This window comes from Miniopterus schreibersii (genome assembly GCF_964146895.1).
Source record: "Miniopterus schreibersii genome assembly, chromosome: 13".
Taxonomy (NCBI): domain Eukaryota; kingdom Metazoa; phylum Chordata; class Mammalia; order Chiroptera; family Miniopteridae; genus Miniopterus; species Miniopterus schreibersii.
The window spans coordinates 54,355,721-54,375,298 of record NC_138113.1 but is presented as its reverse complement, the minus strand read 5'-3'; the positions used below and the strand labels follow the sequence as shown (position 1 = coordinate 54,375,298).

The 19,578-nt window shown below is 38.1% G+C and overlaps 1 protein-coding gene across 1 annotated transcript in view; it reads left to right on the top strand.

The window, feature by feature from the left end:
- Positions 1-19,578, top strand: part of TMEM131 (transmembrane protein 131) — a 181,294-nt gene that overhangs the window by 97,704 nt on the left and 64,012 nt on the right. The window contains exons 7-12 of the mRNA XM_081157292.1: positions 737-859; positions 6,089-6,169; positions 8,078-8,228; positions 8,322-8,378; positions 9,606-9,667; positions 18,027-18,135. Coding sequence (XP_081013418.1) covers positions 737-859; positions 6,089-6,169; positions 8,078-8,228; positions 8,322-8,378; positions 9,606-9,667; positions 18,027-18,135 — 583 coding nt within the window. The remainder of the gene's footprint in view (positions 1-736; positions 860-6,088; positions 6,170-8,077; positions 8,229-8,321; positions 8,379-9,605; positions 9,668-18,026; positions 18,136-19,578) is intronic.

The following is a 19,578-nucleotide window of genomic DNA, read 5'->3' as shown; positions in this document are numbered from 1 at the left end:
TGCCTTTGTCTGACACTTCCCTTGCCTGAATCCACTCCCAGTGTTGGCTTTTTTCATCTTTCAGATGACGACAACTCATGTCACCTCCCCAGAGAAGACTACCCTGATCATCCTCTGTAAAAGAATAGTCCTGTCCTTCACCTAGCCAGTTACTCTATATCACATTTCCCATTTTTTAAACCTTTTGTTGTTGTTATGTAGTCTGTTCCTCATATTAGAATATGAGAGCTGGCACATTACCTGTCTCATTCATTATTGAGTTATGCACTACTATGTGTGTTTGTGCCTAGCACACTGTAGGCACTTAGTAAATATTTGTCATTTGAATGACTAGCTAACACTGTTTAGTTGACCCAGGACCTTCCCATGTGGGCGTGACCTGGGGCTGGGCTTGGTATTTGAGAGGTTGTCTGGGACCTAGATTCATCTTTTAAGGGTTGGAATAGGGAAATCTTTTGAGGCTCTGTTTTCTTGCCTATCCCACAACTTCATGAAGGACTGCTATCATTTCATTTCCAGTATGTCATAGAAATTATTCCAAATGCATGTATTTGTAGTAAATCAAATATGTAGCTAACTCAGATATAGAAAACACATGTGTGTTCTTTTTAAAGGGAGTTGAGATTTTTCTCTTCTTAGACTCACCAGTTTTCCCTAGATCAGTCAGTCATAACTTATAATAAAAATGTTAGTTATAAAAGCAACTCAAATTGCTTTCTTTTCCTACTTGAAACAGGTATTTGGTGTTGGAGTTCCAAATCCTTATCGATTGAGGCCATTCCTTGGGGCCAGAGTCCCTGTGAATAGCAGTTTCTCACCTATAATAAACATACATAACCCTCACAGTGAGCCTTTGCAGGTGAGTTTATGATGGTGATTCTAAATGAACTTCTTTTTGGTGGAAATTAATGCTTAGCTTAAAATCTCAGTTTGTTACAGTTTTCAAGACTTCGTAATAATGGGGTTTTAAAGATGCGTCGAAGAGAGGTATTCTTTTAATGCATCTTGCTGTGGTCTAAATTTTGAATGTCAGCAGTCTAGATATTGAAGTTTTTGAACCATTTTTAAAACAATTATGGCTTCTCTGGTATTACAGTTTAGGCAGCTCTGCATTTAATTTAAGAAGAGTTTTCAGCTGTATAAGGCTTCTACTTTCCTTGCATGTAAGCTCTTTCTGGCCTAATATAAATTTTAAAAACATAGTTTGTACCTATTTCTGATAATAATATTTTGGTGATGGCAGCCTGGAAACTGAAGTCCAAGGGGAGGGTAATAAAAAATCATGATTAAAAGCAAATTTATTTATTTTTTAAATCTAACTCATCTTACCCAACTTTTAGTAGTAATTGTATTCAAATTTGAAATCCCTCCTCACTGGTTCCTTGTCTCTTCCACAGTGGGTGTGGCTGGTGTGGCTCCTTCAGATATTTTCCAAAACCCTCACCCACATTCCTAGTGACTTCCAACTACATGACATTTGCTGCCGCTATAGCTTATCTAGGTCTATTGTCTGTGTTGGAAGGAGATGTGGTTGCTTTCCAGAACGGTTCGTAATACCTACACCCAGAGCCCCCAGAGTTCGTTAGGACTAACACTGCAGGACTTACAGTATCTTGAAAATGATTACAGATGGAGGGAAATACTGTCTATTGTGATAAGCTACCGAGCTGTGGCTACCAGAATGGTTTTTATCGTCCTAGAACCCCATGGTAGACGGTTTCATAAACAGTGAAAGGGGAATGAGGAAGACGGGGTGAGATTCTCAGAGCCTGAACTGTGACACGCTTCTGCTGAAGTAGCAAGAAGGCAGAGTTCCTCCCCAACACTGGGCTGACACTGGGTGAAGATAGCTACTAATAAAAGTACTCTGCCCAAATTTTAACTTTTTTCAATTTATCTTTATTGCTAAAAGTATTACAGATGTCCCCCTTTTTTTAGCTAGGTATCTTTATCACAATAGAGGAAAAAGCTTGTGTCCTGCTTGTGCAGTTGAAAGAGTTTCCTCTTCATCATCACTCTGTCATTTCTCTCCTTTTGCTCCTTTCGGTAAAGGTGTATTTTCCCTTCAGAAACCTCATAAATTCTTGCTACTTTGTTTTGACTATTTTTAGTCAAAGACATTTAAAAACAAAAACAAACTTGCTCATTCCGTCAGACCCCCTGTCATGATGAGTTGGCACGCTGCTGTGGCAGCGATAGACATAGCTCGGGGTGCCCTCTGTGTGGCGGCTGAGCGCGGACTCGGGCCACTTCCAGCTGGAAGGACGCGGCTCTCGCCTCAGCAGCCAGTGGCCAACCTACAGTGGTTTAAGTGGCCTTAGAGTCTGCGCCTTTTCTCCTCAGCCTTCGAGTCATTGGGCTATCAGAACAGTTATCTCTCTGAATTCAATACTGATTTTTTTTTCTTTTGTTCATCTAGTCTTTTTCTAGTCATAACATTTTAATTCAAAAAGATTTAGCACAGTAGACTTTTCACTACACACAGGAGAGCAAATAGAAAACCAAAGTTACTTTCTTAAAACCGATGTAGATTATCTGGAAAGCATTGTTTTTGAGGGAAATACTTTTTATCCAAGTCCCTATTTGATAGGCTTTTTAAAAGATTGATATATAATTAACATATAACATTATATTCGTTTTAGTTGTACAACATAATAATGACTCCATATTTGTATATATTGTGAAATGGTCACCACAATAAGTCTAGTTAACATCCATCACCACACTTAGTTACAATTCTTTTTTCTTGTGACAAGAACTTTTAAGATCCACTCTTAGCAACTTTCAAATATGCAAAACAGTATTATTAACTACAGTCACCATACTGTACCTTACATTCCCAGGACTTGCTTATTTTATAACTGGAACTCTGTATGAAACGCACCTTAACCTGATAATCTTATAATATGTTATACTCTCATTAGTCCTGTCCTTAAATTTAAGAAAATATTGTAAGCAAGAAATTCCATCTGATTTTTTTTCATTATACAATACACGCACATGAGTATGTTCTCCCTGGGGAAAATGTTAATTCAAACAAGTATGAAGCAAAAGTCCCCTCGAACTTCTTCCTTCCAATCCAGCACTGTCCAGTGGAACTTCCTGGGATGATGAAGTTCTGTACCTGCTTTGTATAGTACAGTAGCCATGAGCTGCACATGGCTATTAAGCACTTGAATTTGTGCCTAGGATGGCTGAGGAACTGAACATTTTATTTCAACTAATTTAAACTTAAGTAACCAAATGTAGCAGGTAACTATTAGCACATCTCCAATCCCATGCCCTCCTGTAGAAACTACTCATATGATCTTGGTGTGTGTTTTGTCAGTCCTTTTTCTGTGCATTTGCATGCATGTGTGTGGGCACACAAAAAATAAACATTCTTTGTGGGAATTTTAAAAATAAGTTATACTGTGTATATATTGTTGGATTTCTTTTTTTCTTAGACTTTGTTAAATTAGGATAAGTAGCACTGGAGTAAAAATCAAGAATGTCACATACCTACTTTTAATGTAATCTTTCCTTTGATTTTATAATTTAACCTTTTTCTGTCTGTTTCCTTATTTATTTCCCTTAGTTATTTAGTCTAACTTCCAATCTTCTGTTTCCATTGTTATGCTTATTTCCTTAGTACCTTGGGAAGGTTAAATGAAATAATATGTGATGTTTTCTGTTTTTTCAGAAAAAGTTCCATAGTTATCCCATCAGTTAAGCTGCTATTACTATTAATACAATCCTTACTTTAAGGGAACACTGTTTGAAGAAATTGAAAGACAAGTAATCATACTCAGAAAAAATCCTAGCTCACTAGTCTTTGCTCAGTGCATTTCTTTAACAGCACCACACGCACCAAAAGCCTTTTACGCCTGTACGAAAGTAGCACTTTTCCTGTTTTGTCCATTTTTATGTACCCCTGGAGGACTGTTGTAACAAAACAACTGAGGTATCCACCCATTCTCTTATTCACCCCTGATTTGCATTTAATTAAATACTGCGCAGGGAAGTGGGGGATCTGAGAGGGAGCACCGGGAGATTAAGAAATACACAGAGACATATAAGACAGTTAAGCTGGGGCCAGGTGGGACACTGCCCTGGATAGAAAGACAGTGACCCCAAGCAAGCTCAGCGGCCTTATTATACACATCAAGGTAACAATTCTTCATGGCAACTGCGGGTAACTGAAAGGGACAAAAACAATCCCTTGGCAAGGCTTCTCAGTATATACTGCTTTGCTGCGCCCAGAACATCTTGGGGGTTTTCTGTTGTTACACTCTGCACCCACTGTACACGGAAGCTGGCCCCTGACTGCTGTTCGGCTGATCATGTATCCTAGCCTTTGGCAGGACATGTAGCACACAAGCATAGTTTTGCTCAATCCAGCGTGTCAGCCTACACAATGGGCAGGGGAACCTGTATCCAGGCACAGCTTTGCCTCTGCCCCAGACAAGGTCCCTCAGGGTTTCCAGGGCACAGCCTTGCTCCTGCCCGGGTCCGGGCCAGCCTCCAGGTTCAGCCGCTCTCCACAAAATATATTATTTCTTATTAGGAGATAGGTTTATCTACCGTTAAAGGAAAGTGTCCTGCCATAGGACCTATTCTCTTCCTAGGTCTTTACAAAGAGAAAGGAAGGCAGACATCCGTACACAGACTTAGAAATGCAGTGTTCATAGCAGCTTTATCTGTAATGACCGAAAACTGGACATGACTCAGATGTCCATCATTAGGTGATTGGATCAAAAATTATTGCATAGCCACAAAATCAAAAAGAAATGACCTATAAATACAGGCAGCTTGGTCGATTTCAGAATCGTTACATTGAATAAAAGCAGCCAGACACAAGAATACAGACTTGTGATTTCATTTATATAAAACTCTATAAAATACAAATGAATCGAGTGGCTGAGAGCAGCAACTCATTGGTTACCTGGGGATGGGAGGTGGGCAGAGAGGGACAGGTGGATTGCCAAGGGGTGAGGAAACTGTGGGAGATGGGTGTGTTTCATATCTTAATTGCAGCAGTAGCTTTACACTGTATACATATGTCAGAATTTGTCATCTTGTATACTTTAAGTATAGTTTATCGAACATCATACCTCATTAAAACTATTTTAGGCGTAGCCGGGCATGGCTCAGCAGTTGAGCATCAACCTAGGATCCAGGCGATTGGGGTTCGATTCCCAGTCAGGGCACATGCCCGGGTTGTGGGCTCGATCAGTGACTCTCTCATCACTGATGTTTCTCTCTCTCTCTCCTCTCCTTTCCTCTCTCTGAAATCAATAAAGACATATTTTTTAAAAAGAGAAAACTATTTTAAAAAATCATGAGTATAGCCCAGCTGGTGTGACTCTGTGGTTGAGCATTGACTCATGAACCAAGAAATCCCTGGTTTGATTCTCCGGCAGGGCACATGCCCAAGTTTCAGGCTCAATCCCCGGTAGGGGGTGTGCAGGAAGCAGCTGATTGATACCTCTCTCTTATCAATGTTTCTCTCTCTCTCTGTCTCTCTGCCTTCCCCTCTCTAAAATCAATAAAAACTTTTTTTTTAAAAAAAAAATCATGAGTACAGGTAGAAGCCACAGAGGCATTAACAGCACCTGTGATTTTGCCACCAATAGAAACAAAATATTTTCATACTGCATTAAAATTGTTGTATATGTCTTAGAATAATACACTCTTCACTGTTTCACAATTATAGTAGCTGTTAGGTTCGCTGCTGGATCTTGTTATAAATGTGTGAATAAAGAAGCACTTGTGTTACTATAAGAATTCGTATTTCTATAATTTGATAATTTTCATAAACCAAGTGTCCTATGGATGGATTTTCTAAAATTCAGTGTTTGAGACAACTACACTGTTTCACAGTTTAATATTTCAAAGTCAACTTGTTTTTGTTAAAAATACCACCGTTGCTTACACATATGGGGCACTGACTGGTGATATGACATGATACCCTACATTTATATCTATAAATGTTTTTAAGCCTTTTCTGATAAACAGTTAGGTTATCAAACTTATTTCTATATAACAGGAAATCACATACATTGAGGATATGACTTTGAACTTAACTGTCATGGCTCTTCTGTTGCAGGTTGTAGAAATGTACTCTAGTGGAGGAGATCTTCACTTAGAACTTCCAACAGGTCAACAAGGAGGTACCAGGAAATTGTGGGTGAGTGCCAGCATATTTTCCTCTCACATATGGTCACATGAAACCAATTATTTTCTTAAATACACCAGAAAAGACTTAACTCCTTATCACCTGAAAAAATATGGGTGACTTTTTCTTAATTGTTGTCTTAATATTAAATTTATATCAAATATATTTGAAAATTGGATGAGAGAGTGAGAGAAAAGTAGTAATTTTTGGAAAGAACAATAAACAAAATTGGTTGGATCTTTAACCCACTTTATGAAAAGGAAGGGGTTTTATCTGTTTATCAGAATTATATTGGTAAAATCTCTGAATGTAATCATTCATAATTTGCTTTAAGATTTAAAAAATCTTAGAGTGGGAAGGATCCATTCGATTTTTGAAGGTAGAGAATTGAGCGTTCAGACTTACTCTCTATAGAAGAGATGGCATTTGCAAAGGGAACATAGTCAAGCCCTTGTGATGACTTGGAAATTTTTAAATTCTTAGGTGGTATATGTCCACCTTTAGTATTGTTCAATATTTAACAGTAGTTTGTGACAGTGCATAGAAAACCACTTTTCCTTAGAGAATACTACCAAATATTAACCAAGTTAATGAATACATAGTAACTACCTTACTTGCAAAGGTTCCTGCCATAGGAGAGTTTGGGGTTTTATTTTTTTAATGTCATCTATCATGCTTTAATCAAAGAGGGAAAAGACGTAGATAAATGCAGCTTTTGTACCAAGGGCACTCACATTGTTGAAGACACACTTACTGTACCACTACGAATAAGCTCTGAAGATCAGTGTTTCTTTATGAATTGCTGTTACACACACACCTATTGATTGTCTTCTGACCAGTCTCAACCAGGGAAAGGGATGTGCAGGGCCTTTCTAGGACTTAAACATTTAGAAACAAATTTGTCAGTGATTGGCTAACTGCTAAGATACAGAAACACCTGTCAGGTGGAAATACGTACTAGATGGTCCATTTCTGTCCTTTCACAAAAATGTTTTACCTTGTAACTATGTTATTATTTGAAAAGCCTTTTGGGAGAAATAGTGTATAAAATAATGCTTCAGAAAATTAACTATAAGCTGTTAAATTTGTATATTTAGATAGAAGAACTAAGAATTTACTATGAAATAAAATTGGTATCTAATAAACAAACATGAGAGAATTCAGGTTTCTAAGTAGTTAAGAACTATAATGAATGGTAACAGAGATGACATAATATTTTAATACTCCCAGTGAGTACAAGAAAAAACATAGTGACTCTTACTCCTACAAAGCTAAAAGAAAAAAATCAATTGGCCTTGACCTCACCCCCAGCCCATTTCAGTACATGAGAAAACACGGAGACCAAGCCAGCTCCCAGTGATGGATTAATTGGGTGAGTGCATGGTCTCTCTCTAGGGGCCCCAGGAGGGTTCCAGTCACCTCCTTCCTACTTTAAAATTAAAAAGTTGAGAGTAAAAGTGATGAAGAACAGTAAAATCTAAAACATAAGGATTTCCTAAAACAGGCCAGAAGGTGTGTGCAGAGAAATTCTGGTCTTCCCATGGAAGCGAGGTTATTCTAAAGCCAGGAAAAGAATTACACTTCCAAAAAAAGCCTGTTTCTCTGTTGGCTAGAGAATTTCAGGGCTGAATTATATACCTAAGTACCACCAATACACTGAAGAACAGCTGATTTTGTAGATGAATTCTACCTTTTAATGGGGATTTTTCAAGTCACAATGCACATTTTTCACATTTTAACATCCTCCGGAATTGCAATGTGTTTTATAGTCAGTGGAATATATTTAATTGTCAGTGTATTTTTTCTTAGAAGGTATATAGAATAATTATGCATCTTTTGGTCGATGTCATCTTATTCAATAAACCGGTGGCTTCGCAGCATTACAAAAAGTGTGCTACATTATGGTCTTTAACTTGTCAGGAAATTCCCCCTTATGAAACCAAGGGAGTGATGAGAGCCAGTTTTTCCTCCAGAGAAGCAGATAACCACACAGCCTTCATAAGAATAAAGACTAATGCTTCGGACAGCACAGAGTTCATTATTCTTCCTGTTGAGGTTGAAGTTACCACAGGTTAGTGGAAAACAGAAGGCACTGCAAGTTTGTTTTCACTGCATCTGACTCTGGCAAAGTGAAATATAATTGTTTATTTTTCTTCTTTCCAAGCTCCTGGAATTTATTCCTCAACAGAAATGTTAGATTTTGGTACACTGCGAACACAAGGTAAGAAAAGAGACAATGTCTTTATGGGTCTTTAAAAAAGAAACCTGTTCAGTACTAAATGGTTCCACTCTAACTTCTTTAATTCAGCATTGAAAGTTTCTTTTAGTGGGTTATATGATCTTGTCAAAATTTATTTGGGGGACCTGAGAACCCTTGCAGTTTATACCCCATTGATCTGAGGGACACCATTGCTTATCAGATGGCAAAGCAAGGCCCTGGAATAACTTCAGGAAGGTCTTCTAATTGGAATTTGAGGCACAAAGTAGTTTCCCAGTGTTGTAGTCCAGTTCCTCACCTACTTCTCGATTTTTGTTTAGATATTGATTATTCAATTACATTATATTGGCATGATGTTAAAAATTTGTCCCAGATGATCAGAGAAAGAATTCAAATTCTTAAATTAAAAACAATCAAGTTAAGAATTTATTAAGGAAAAAGTAAGAGTGTAGTTGACCATTGAATAACATGGGTTTAACTGTCAGTGGTCTATTTATATGCAGATTTTTTCAATAAATATACAGTTGTCCCTCTGTATCCCAGATTTTGCTTCCGAGATTCAACCAACCAAGCATCAAAAATGGTATTATCAGTCTGTGAGTGGGAATCTGGATTCGGAGGGCCGACTGCATTTTCCTGAGCCTTTTTATATAAGGAACTTGAGCTTCCAAAGATTTTGGTATCTGCTGGATGTCTTAGAACCAATCCCCCTCAGATACCGAGAGAGTGTAGTTAAGTTTTGGGAGAGTCAAAAGTTTTATGTGGATTTTCAACTACATGGGGATCAGTATCCCTAATCCTTGCCTTGCTCAAGGGTCAACTGTACTTATAATTTGGGATGCCTGTGGGCCATATGTAATTAAAATTTGCTTGTTTGAGATTAAAGACCCATTTTTAAATATTAGATTCAGTTCTAATATGATAATTTCACATTACACATTTTTAATTTGCTTCATTCTGCTTTGCTAGAAAACTATAAGTTTTAATGTCAGTTTCACTAAAAATTTGTTTTGTTTTGTTTGGTCTGGTGGGTTAGGTGGGGGCAGTTCTTATAATACATTGTCCATATGAGTAAGGTGATTCCTACCCAATGTTTCCTTTTATTAATGTGATGGCCATTTTATTTCACATTCTAGAATAGATTGAATCTTATATTTAATAAGATAAAGATTCTAACTTGCTATAAAACACACCTTTATAAGAAATATTTCTTTTCCTCAATTTTAACAGATCTACCAAAAGTTTTAAATCTTCATTTATTAAATTCAGGAACAAAAGATGTACCAATAACAGTAAGTTTTTACTTAACTTTTTCCTAATTTATATATTCTTTGTTTTTAAACTTATGACAAAATTAAAAATAATTAAACTCTTACTCTAAAGGAATTTTGTTTTGTGGTGACCTGGTGACACCTTTGCTCTAAGTGTGATGTGAAAAACCTGTTCTGTCTTAACCACCAAATTTTGAGAATGAGAAAGGAAAGTAGGTGATCTCCTCCAAGTTAAGTTTGAACCGAGTTCATGAGGTTCCTGTTTAGACAGAATCATATACAAGGCCTGTGGCATGTGCAAAGAAAAACAGGATTCCATCAGGTTTGGTTGTTAGACTTAATGTGGGTAAGTAAAAAGAGGAAAAAATTTCAGATGTGTTGGCAAGAGAAATCATGAAGAATTATGGTAGGTAAGAGTAGAATGCTGTTAACATTGGTCATAGGTATTCCTTCTAACTGGCAGCTGTTGTAGTTACCCTGGATAGTATACTATAAACTAGGGTCCTCACTTCCCTCACACATATATACAGAACAGATGACTTCTGCCTCATAGTGGAATTGGGGTGCCATTAGTTGGTTTTAGGCAAAAAAAGATAGATAGGAATATTCCTATTTTGCGTTAGCCACACAACCGCGCCTCCTAGTGAGGCCCGAAGATTCCTTCATAGGGAATAACAGGAAAGGGGGGCAGCAGGTTTTTATTATGACCTGTGCTGGCGTCAGAGACCTGAATTCAGAGAACTGATGAAATGAGGTGGAACACGTGGGCTTGAGACTGAGGGACTTCTGCCCATCCACGGCCAAGCCCAGAGTTGACCACCAGATGGTGGACTAGAAACCAGAGAAAGGAGAGCATACAAACCCCAAATGAGGCAGCGAGAGGTTGTCACCCCAGGTAACCACATTTTAATGCACAGTGACTCACTAGTAGGATCATAGTATAAGCGGTGTCCTACTCTCTGATCTTGTATCTCCCTGTTAGGTGGAAGAATTGAGGGGGGATAGGGAAGTGGGGTCTGGTAGAGAGCTGCTCTTACATGCACAGGGGCTGAAACTACTCCACTTGGGGTTCCTGCCCATCCAGTGTTAGGCAGCTGAGAGAGGCCTGTGATGCCATGGGCTGTGTGTACTGCCGTGCTCCTCAGGGGTCTTCAAGGGCTCAGGACCTTCCCACAGATGTCCTGACCACCCTAATGCCATTGAAACAAAAACTCCATAGCAGTAAGCAGTGGCACTATGTCTCTTGTTATTGTTATCTTCATAAATAGTAACCTTAGTGTATATATTTCTATATACTTGCTTTCAAAAATATATTCATTTTTTTATTTAGTGATTTTTTAATTCAATCTTTTGATTATCATCAAAATCTCTATAGAAGGAAACTATCAGTAATGACCTTTTACAGACATAAGGAAATACAGCAGCATTTCTGTTGTACAGTTTCTTTGTAATTCCTAGTTACAGCAGTAATTAATATCTTTCTAAAAAATACATAATGCTGATTGTTACTAATATATTGAGGAGATAATGACTGGTTTTGGTTCTTTATGTTGAAATTTCCACAAGTCTTTAGAAAAATGAGCAAAATAAGAACAATATAAATATTTATAAAAATATGTGTGTGTATGTTTAAAAAGTTAAAAATACCCTTTCTGGAGGACTATTCTGCAATAATGTGCTTGTTTCTTTGTTTGACAATAAAATAGATGTTACTTTATGAATAAAGGGAGTAGATAGGGGTTTTTTTATAGAGTGAGTTGGGAAGTGTTTCCTCTTCTATTTTTGGCAAGAGTTCATGAAGGTTTGGTGTTAATTCTTCTTTAAATGTTTGGTAGAATTCACCAGGGAAGCCATCTAGACCCAGGCTTTTCTTTTTGGGAAGTTTTAAAATTACTAATTCAATCTCTTTATTTGCTGTAGGTGTATTCATATATTCTTTTTCTTCTTGAATCAGTTCTAATGCTTATGTCTTTCTAGGAATTTTTCATTTTATCTGAGTTATCTAATTTGTTGGCATACCATTGTTCATAGTGTTTTCTTTTAATATTTTTTCTTTCCCTGTTAAGTAGGTAATAATGTCCTGTCTTTCATTCTTGACTTTAGTCATTTGAGTCTTCTCTTTATTTAAAAAAAAAATTGGTCAATCTAGCTAAAGGTTTGTTAATTTTATTGATCCTTTCAAAGAACCAAAATTTAGTTTTGTTAATTATTCTTTTTTTTTTCTTTCTTTCTTTTTTTAAAAATATATCTTTATTGATTTCAGAGAGAGGCAAGGAGGGGGAGAGACAGAGATAGAAACATCAATGATGAGAGAGTCATTGATCAGCTGCAGCCCGCAACCCGGGCATGTGCCCTGAGCGGGAATCGAACCCCGATCGCCTGGATCCCAGGTCGACGCTCAACCGCTGAGCCACACCCGGCCGGGCAGTTCTCTTAATTTTTCTATTATTTTTCTTTGATATTAAAATGTCCTTTATTTTATGAATAAAAGTAATAGAATAGTAGGAGATTCTCCTTCCCCCACCACCAACAACCTCACATTTGCAAAATAAAAGTTAGGAAATCTCTGTTAGACTTCCCTCCACAAGCATAAACACATACGCATTCTACATTTTGCCAGTCATCAGTGAAATGCGAAGGCCTGCCTAGGAATCACTGCTGTATGTTAACATTTTTGAATCTTTCTCTTACACAGAACTTTTGTTCAAAATTTTATAGCTTAGTATACCATAATTCCCCATGTAATGGAATGTAATTCCTTCTGCTAGATTTGTCCCAGCTGCTTTGGCCATAACTTAACTTTCTCTGAACTTGCTGATGCTGGATTTCTTCTTTAGCCTGTTGTTTACGTGGAGCACATTTACCCCACACATGGTAATGTAGCCACACTCCCTTCCCAATCCTTCCCTTCTCATGTGCTCAGGTTACTGACCTCCAAAGAGGAGCACTGTGAAGCACAACTTTCTGGTAGCATCCGAGATTCCTCCTCAGCTGTGGATGGCAGTGTGTCTACTGGTGGACCACCCTGCCATTGCCTCTATTTGAGATGTGGGATCATTTTTATTGTTAGCGTGTTCTGCATGCTCTTTGTCTGTTACTGGTTTCTTCAGTGTCTGGGAGGCCATTGCACAGAGCAGGGTTGGAGTGGGAACTTTAACTTTCGTGCTTGCTGGACAGACATTAGGCCTGCAATCACTTCTCCAAATATGAAGGTTTAGTGATTTGATGGGAAAGTGCCTTTACATAGCCCCAACAGTCTGGTCCAACTTTTTACATACAGTGAATGGACCACCACAAATGTCTTTTTCAGTAAATATTTCCTAGAAAAATCAAATTAGCAATTAAGCCTAAGAATGTAAATGAAAAAAAGTAATGTTCAGCCCATTTATGATGGAATTAAATAGGCCTATGTACCCCCTTTTCTCTTTTATTTGCTTTCCCTATGGGTCAGGCACCACGCGAGGTTCTTTACAGATTGCCTTATTCAGTACAACAGCTCTGTAAGGCGCACGGGTTTTCCAAATAGTGAAAATGAATCAGGGCCTTTTTAATCCTGACCTGAGGATATGTTTTTCATTGATTTTTAGAGAGAGGGATCAGGAGAGACAAAGAAATATCAGTGTGAGAGAGAAACATTGATCGGTTGCCTCCTGTGTGCACCCCAGGGGATTCAACCCCCAACATAGGTAAGTGCCCTGACCGGGAATTGAACCCGAAATCTTCTGGTGTTCAGGACGACACTCCAGCCAACTGAGCCACCTGGCCAGGGCAGAGTCAGAGCATTTTTAAAGTGGCTTATTAAACTATAAAAACTCAAAAGTTACATGAAAGTATATTAAGTATATAATGACATGTAAATCTATATAAATATATCATTTTAATTTCAAATTGGTGTTGCTATTAAAGACCTTTCGCTCTATGTGTACATCTGTGTATCTCATCTATATCTATGTATGTATTTTTTCTAATATCCAAAGCCTATACCCAGCCACTGTTTTTGGTAGTTTTGTTTTATTTCCTCATTCATTTATCCCTTCATTCAATAAATATTTTATGAACATCAATCATGCCACCTCCTGTGCTGAGTACTGAGAATACAGCAGCGAATCAGACAGCCAAAGTTATACAGCATCATTGTAAGTCAAGCCCAGTTCTAACAAAGAAATAAACAATTACATGTATGAGAGCAAGAGGGGTGATTTAGATAGGGTTGTTGCTGAGGAGCTGATGTTTGCCGTTGTCACTGAGGACCAAAAAGTAGGCACCCATAAGAAAAATTGGTAGACAAGTGTTCCCAGCACAAGTAGTGGCAAGTGCAAGGGCATGAGGCAGGAACAGCTTTGGATGTCATGGGAGACACAGAGAGGTTAAATGTAAAAGATAAGGGCAGGAGAGTCACACAGGACTGCTAAGGCTCTGTGACATGTTTAGATTTTATTATAAGTGCAATGAGAAATTACAGAACTTGAAGCATTTATGTGTTGTAAAAGGTCACTGTACCTACCCTGTAGAGAATGAACCACAAAAAATTAGAACTCTTTTGCAGTGGTCCACTTGAGATGGTGGTAACTTAGACTTCTCCCCTTACCAGCCAGGGGATGATCCCATGAGTTTTTTGAGAGCTTCCTGAGGCTTTTCCTGTACTTTTCTGCGTAATAAGCCAGACTCTGAGATTGATGCATTTTAGAAGAGTCTCTGCCTTCTTCCATTTCACAAATATATTGTTTTCAGGATGGGCTAGGCAGTGTTAGAAGCTGGAGGACTTTTTGTGTGTGTGTTTTAATTTTTTTTTTTAAATATATCTTTACTGATTTCAGGGAGAGGGGGAGGGGGAGAAAGAGAAACATCAGTGATGAGAGAGTCATTGATCGGCTGCCTCCTGCACGCCCCTGCTGGGGATCGAGCCCGCAACCAGGGAATGTGCCCTGGCCGGGAATCGAACCGCGATCTCCTGGATCCTACGTCAATGCTCAACCACTAAGCCACGCCTGGCCAGATTGGAGGGGTTTTTTTTAATTCCCCGTCAGGGAATTCAGTCTCTTCATCTTTGTAGATAAAGGACTATTAAAGCAAGCAACTCCAAATACAAGTTCTCCACTTGTTAATGGGCAAGATGCACAGGGTCACGCCTTCCTGACATTGATTGTCTACAATGCAACTTTGAGCATATTTAGAAAACATTTATGAAATGTTAATGTTATAAAATATGGAGTAAGTTTGCTTGAGATGTTCTAAGAGGAACAGTTGCCTGAAGGTTCCTTGCTAATTTAATTGATGAGTAAGAGTCACAGATGTACTTATTCATTTTACCAATATCAACTTGATATGGGCCTTAGCAAATTTGTGCAACTATTGTATACAATTGTTAGATACTAGAAGGTCATTTTCTTGCTTGCTCAGGTATTGTTGTAAATTTCAGAAAGTCCTGGGCCCTTGAGTCTCACTTGAGAGTTGAGTATGAGTGTCTGGGGAAATACTGGAACTCTATTTAGAACATGTGGGAGGCTGCCTTTCCCGGGAATCTTGCCACATTTTTCTACTTCTTGATTGTCTTTAAGCAGCAGCTAGTGACTGATACTAAAACTGATGTTAGTATAAATAGGCTTATTACAAATTAATAATTACATATTATTTTTTATTTAAAGCCACCAGAATAATCCAGCTATTTCAGTGTTTTTAGTGTTTTTGTTTGTTTCCTTGGAAAATGGGTTTTAACTGATTCAGAGGTTTTTTGAATGGTAATAAGTGAGCAGTTGAGATCATTTATATAAAACGTCAATTATTTGTTTACTATTAGTGCAACATACTTTAAGGTAATAATATTGAGTATAAAATTTTCTGTGGTAAGGGAAATCTTTAAAGTGGTGTTTCATATAGAAAAACATTTTTTTGAACTACCTTAAGCTCTTGCTATTCACAGTGACTATATTTTAATAATGTCATCATGTAGCTATTTCCCACATGGTGCTCTGCAGGCTGATAACACTCAAAAATGTTGTAGCTGTTAGTGCCATGTATGGTCTTTAAACATGCTTGAAACAATCAGGGTCCCCTGCTAGCAGGTCAGAGAATTTGGAGCCATGTCTGTGAAAGTCCTCCACAAAACTTTATAAGCTTGTCTCTGACAGTCTTGACCTCAGGATAAAAGTGGCTAATTTGAAAACAAATTAATAGAGTCAGAATTAATAGAATAGCAAAATTAATAGAATCAAAAAATTTTGTAGCTAGATGGACTCTTAGAAAATATCTAACCCAATCCCCTAGGATTTTACAGGAGGAAAAAGTCAGCCCCAGAGTGGATGGGCAGCTTACCTCAAGCTCCCACTTGTAAACTGGTCTCTTTGGGATTGTCACATGTGCTTCCCTTTCCTTCGGAAGAAATACTAAAATAGTAGGGCGTTGTAATAGAACCAAATGGAATGTTATCCAGTTATAGTTTATCTTACAGTTCAAACTGCTTTGAACACACACCCTTCAAGGAATGAAGAGATTCGTACTTTAAGTGGTTGCTAATTACAGCAAGCTTATTGATAATAAGTATATTGATATGAGCAGATCAACTCCCAGCCTCACTGAGAGACTGCATAGCAAATTAGGAGTTGTCAAAGAGAAAAGGGAGGAAACAGAGTGAAAGTGTGAGAGAGCCTAAGGCCAAATGCTAAGGTGTGAAGATTTCAGGCACAGAAACTAGCAGAGCCACCCATAGGGCCATGGTTCCAGGCCCAGTAGAGACCTGGTGATGGCTGAGTACTGAACAGCAATGGGATGAAGATGCTCTGCCTGCAGGTAGTGGAAAGCAGTGTGTGTAGTCCTTATGTAAATACATGATTGGGCAGAGGGTGTCAGATGAAGAAGGGCCCTGGATCAAGTTGGGACCCTGCTTTCCAATTCTGCCTCTTGATGCCTCGCTATTGAAACCACTCAGTTTTACGCGGTTCTCTTCACCTGTAAACAGGGAAGGAGGTTGGGATCTTTAGAGTTCCTCCCAATGAAAAGTGTTTTGTGTCAGTGAGGATCATCAGTTAAAAAGTCATTGCACCTGTAAAGAAGGATCTTGTACCCTTTGGGACAGTATGATTGGACCTGGAGAAAATTATGCTAAGTGAAATAAGCCAGGCAGCAAAAGACAAATATCACATGATCTCGCTTATATGTGGAATCTAAAGAACTTAATAAACTGATGAACAGAATAGATTCAGTGACATGGAAGCATAGATCGGACTCATGAATGTCAGAGGGATGGAGGAGGGCAGGTGGGTGGAAGGGGAGAGATTAACCAAAGAATTTAAATAATGACCAGGACATAGTAAGTCTTCATTTTTTTAAAAATATATATCTTTATTGATTTCAGAGAGAGGAAAGGAGAGGGAGAGAGAGAGAGAGAAACATCAATGATGAGAGAGTCATTGATTGAGCCCACAACCGGGACATGTGCCCTGACCAGGAATCGAACCCCGATCGCCTGGATCCTAGGTCAATGCTCAACCGCTGAGCCATGCCTGGCAGGGCTAACCAAAGAATTTATATGCACAACCCAAGGACACAGACGATGGTGGGGAGAGGGACTGGGGAGGAGGATGGGATGGGGTAGAATGGGTCATTGGGGAGGAAAGGGGACATTTGTAATATTTTAAACAAAAATTAAATTTAAAAAGTCACTGCACTTAAAAAATGTGTTTGCTCAAAAAGTGCAGGCTTTTACTGTGGAGTATTTTTGTTTTAGGTTACTTCAGGTTTAGTTGGTGTGTGGGTTTTTTCCTAATAGAAAGGTCTTATTTATTAAGTTTAAAGAGTTCTGACCTCTTCCAAATTACACATCCCTGCAGTCTCATCACTGCTTAGTCCCACAGCTCAGAATGAAGAAAGCAGCGCCTCGCTTGCACAGTGTGCCCTAGAGAACAGAAAATACCATTAGAAATGGGCCTGTAACACTGTCTTGGCAAAGGGGCAGCAGCTCCCAAATTTGTGTTCATTGTTCATCTTCATATAGCCAAATGTTACATTTTAGTATTATGGATTCTTTAAGAGGGACTCTGTCATAAATCTATGTGTCTCCCCCTCATACATGACTCAGGCATTCATTTGAAAAATAAATACCTTATTTTTTCTGTTTTATGTACTTAGACCCAGCATACTAGTTTGTTTTTTAGATTTTTACACTTATCTATCATACATTTTTCTTCTGATCATTTTAGTTCATAAAGATATTCTAATGAAATTAATTTGACATTTTATTAGTTTGGCTTATTCCACTTAAAGGAACCATATAAAGTTAAAGTTTTAAAATGTTTATTCTGCCTCACTTTCCAGTATACTTCGCCATGTACTGTAACTGAACCATTAGACTAAAGCAATGCTATCTGTGTTTTTCTCCTTTCAGAGTGTCCGACCCACACCCCAAAACGACGCTGTTACTGTACACTTTAAACCAATTACCTTAAAAGCTTCAGAAAGTAAATATACCAAAGTTGCAAGTATTAGTTTTGATGGTAAGTATTTTTCTAATACAGTGGCCTTACTTTGGTAAACAAAAGGTCTCTATATCAACATCTTAATATAGAAATCCAGACCATTTTTATAGTCAGATTTTATATTACTGCTTAGGTTTATTTTTCTTGTAAAACATCAAGAACTCTTATTTGGCTGTTTTATGAAAGAAAATATTATAACTTCATAAGCCTTAATTAGTATTAGCAAATACAGTAGAATTGGAATTAAATTTTTGTAGTTTGGGCTCTTCCACATATATTCCAATTATGCTTTGTCTTAATTATGAAGTCATTAATTTTTATAATTGGGTGATAATGTATTTGAATTTCAGAAATGTGTTTGAATTTGAGAGCAGAAATATTCTCTAACATTTTCATATATTGGCTTTTATAAGCAAGGCAGACAGTCCTGCCTAAGCTAAAATAATAGACTTTGTGATGGAATTATTATACTGTGTATTTTGACACTTGAAATGTTAACTCAGCCCAGACTAGGATATTTGAGTAGCATGTTCTTATTCATTTTTGCCTACTTTACTAGAATATTTTTCAAATAGTGACATAATAGCTGCTTAACTATATGTAATTAAATTTAATAAGAACTGAAACTCCAAATGGGGCTTGTGTCATCAGTGCCCATGCAAGCAAGGAGCCCGGAAGCTTAAACTTTGGCTTTATGATAAAGGCATCTCTCTGCTCACAGTCCACACATCACAACGAAGCTCATCAGATGAGAGCGTTTGCTCACTAGTGACCTTCTACACGCGGCAGAACACTGGAACGCTCTGCACAGTGAGAGCACCGGGCTTGCTGCCTGCAAGAGGAGGGTTCTCAGGAGGGCCTGGACCAACTGCCCAAGCTGGGCGCCGCCCTCAGTCCTCGCCCCAGGGGCTCAGAGAAAACTGAGGAACTCAAGATGAAACATGGGGCATATGGCCATAATCCAGCTGTCAAGTAGGATTGTAAAAGGGTTTGACGCTAGTTATTTCCAAGCCTCTGATAAATTGTCTGTTGCTAAGATACCACAGTCATGACCACCAGTATCAGTATCGGCAGGTACATTCTCTTTTCTCGCCCAGAAAGAGAGTGGCCAATAATAATTCCTGATCCCTGAGAGCATTTAGGACCCACCTTCCTGATAAGTCCTAGGAATGGGGTATACATCCGGACATTGCTGTCCCTGACATGGTTTTTTTTTTTTTTTTTGGTGTGAGTTTTACAAGTTCTTTATAAATTTTGGATATTAGCCCCTTATCAGATGTATCATTGGTGAATATCTTTTTCCATTCAGTAGGTTGTCTTTTGGTTTTGTTGATGGTTTCCTTTGCTGGGCAAAAACTTTTTAGTTTGATGTAGTCCGTTTGTTTATTTTTTCTTTTGTTACCCTTGTCCAAGGAGATAGATCAGAAAAAATATTGCTGAGAGAAATGACAGAGATTTTAC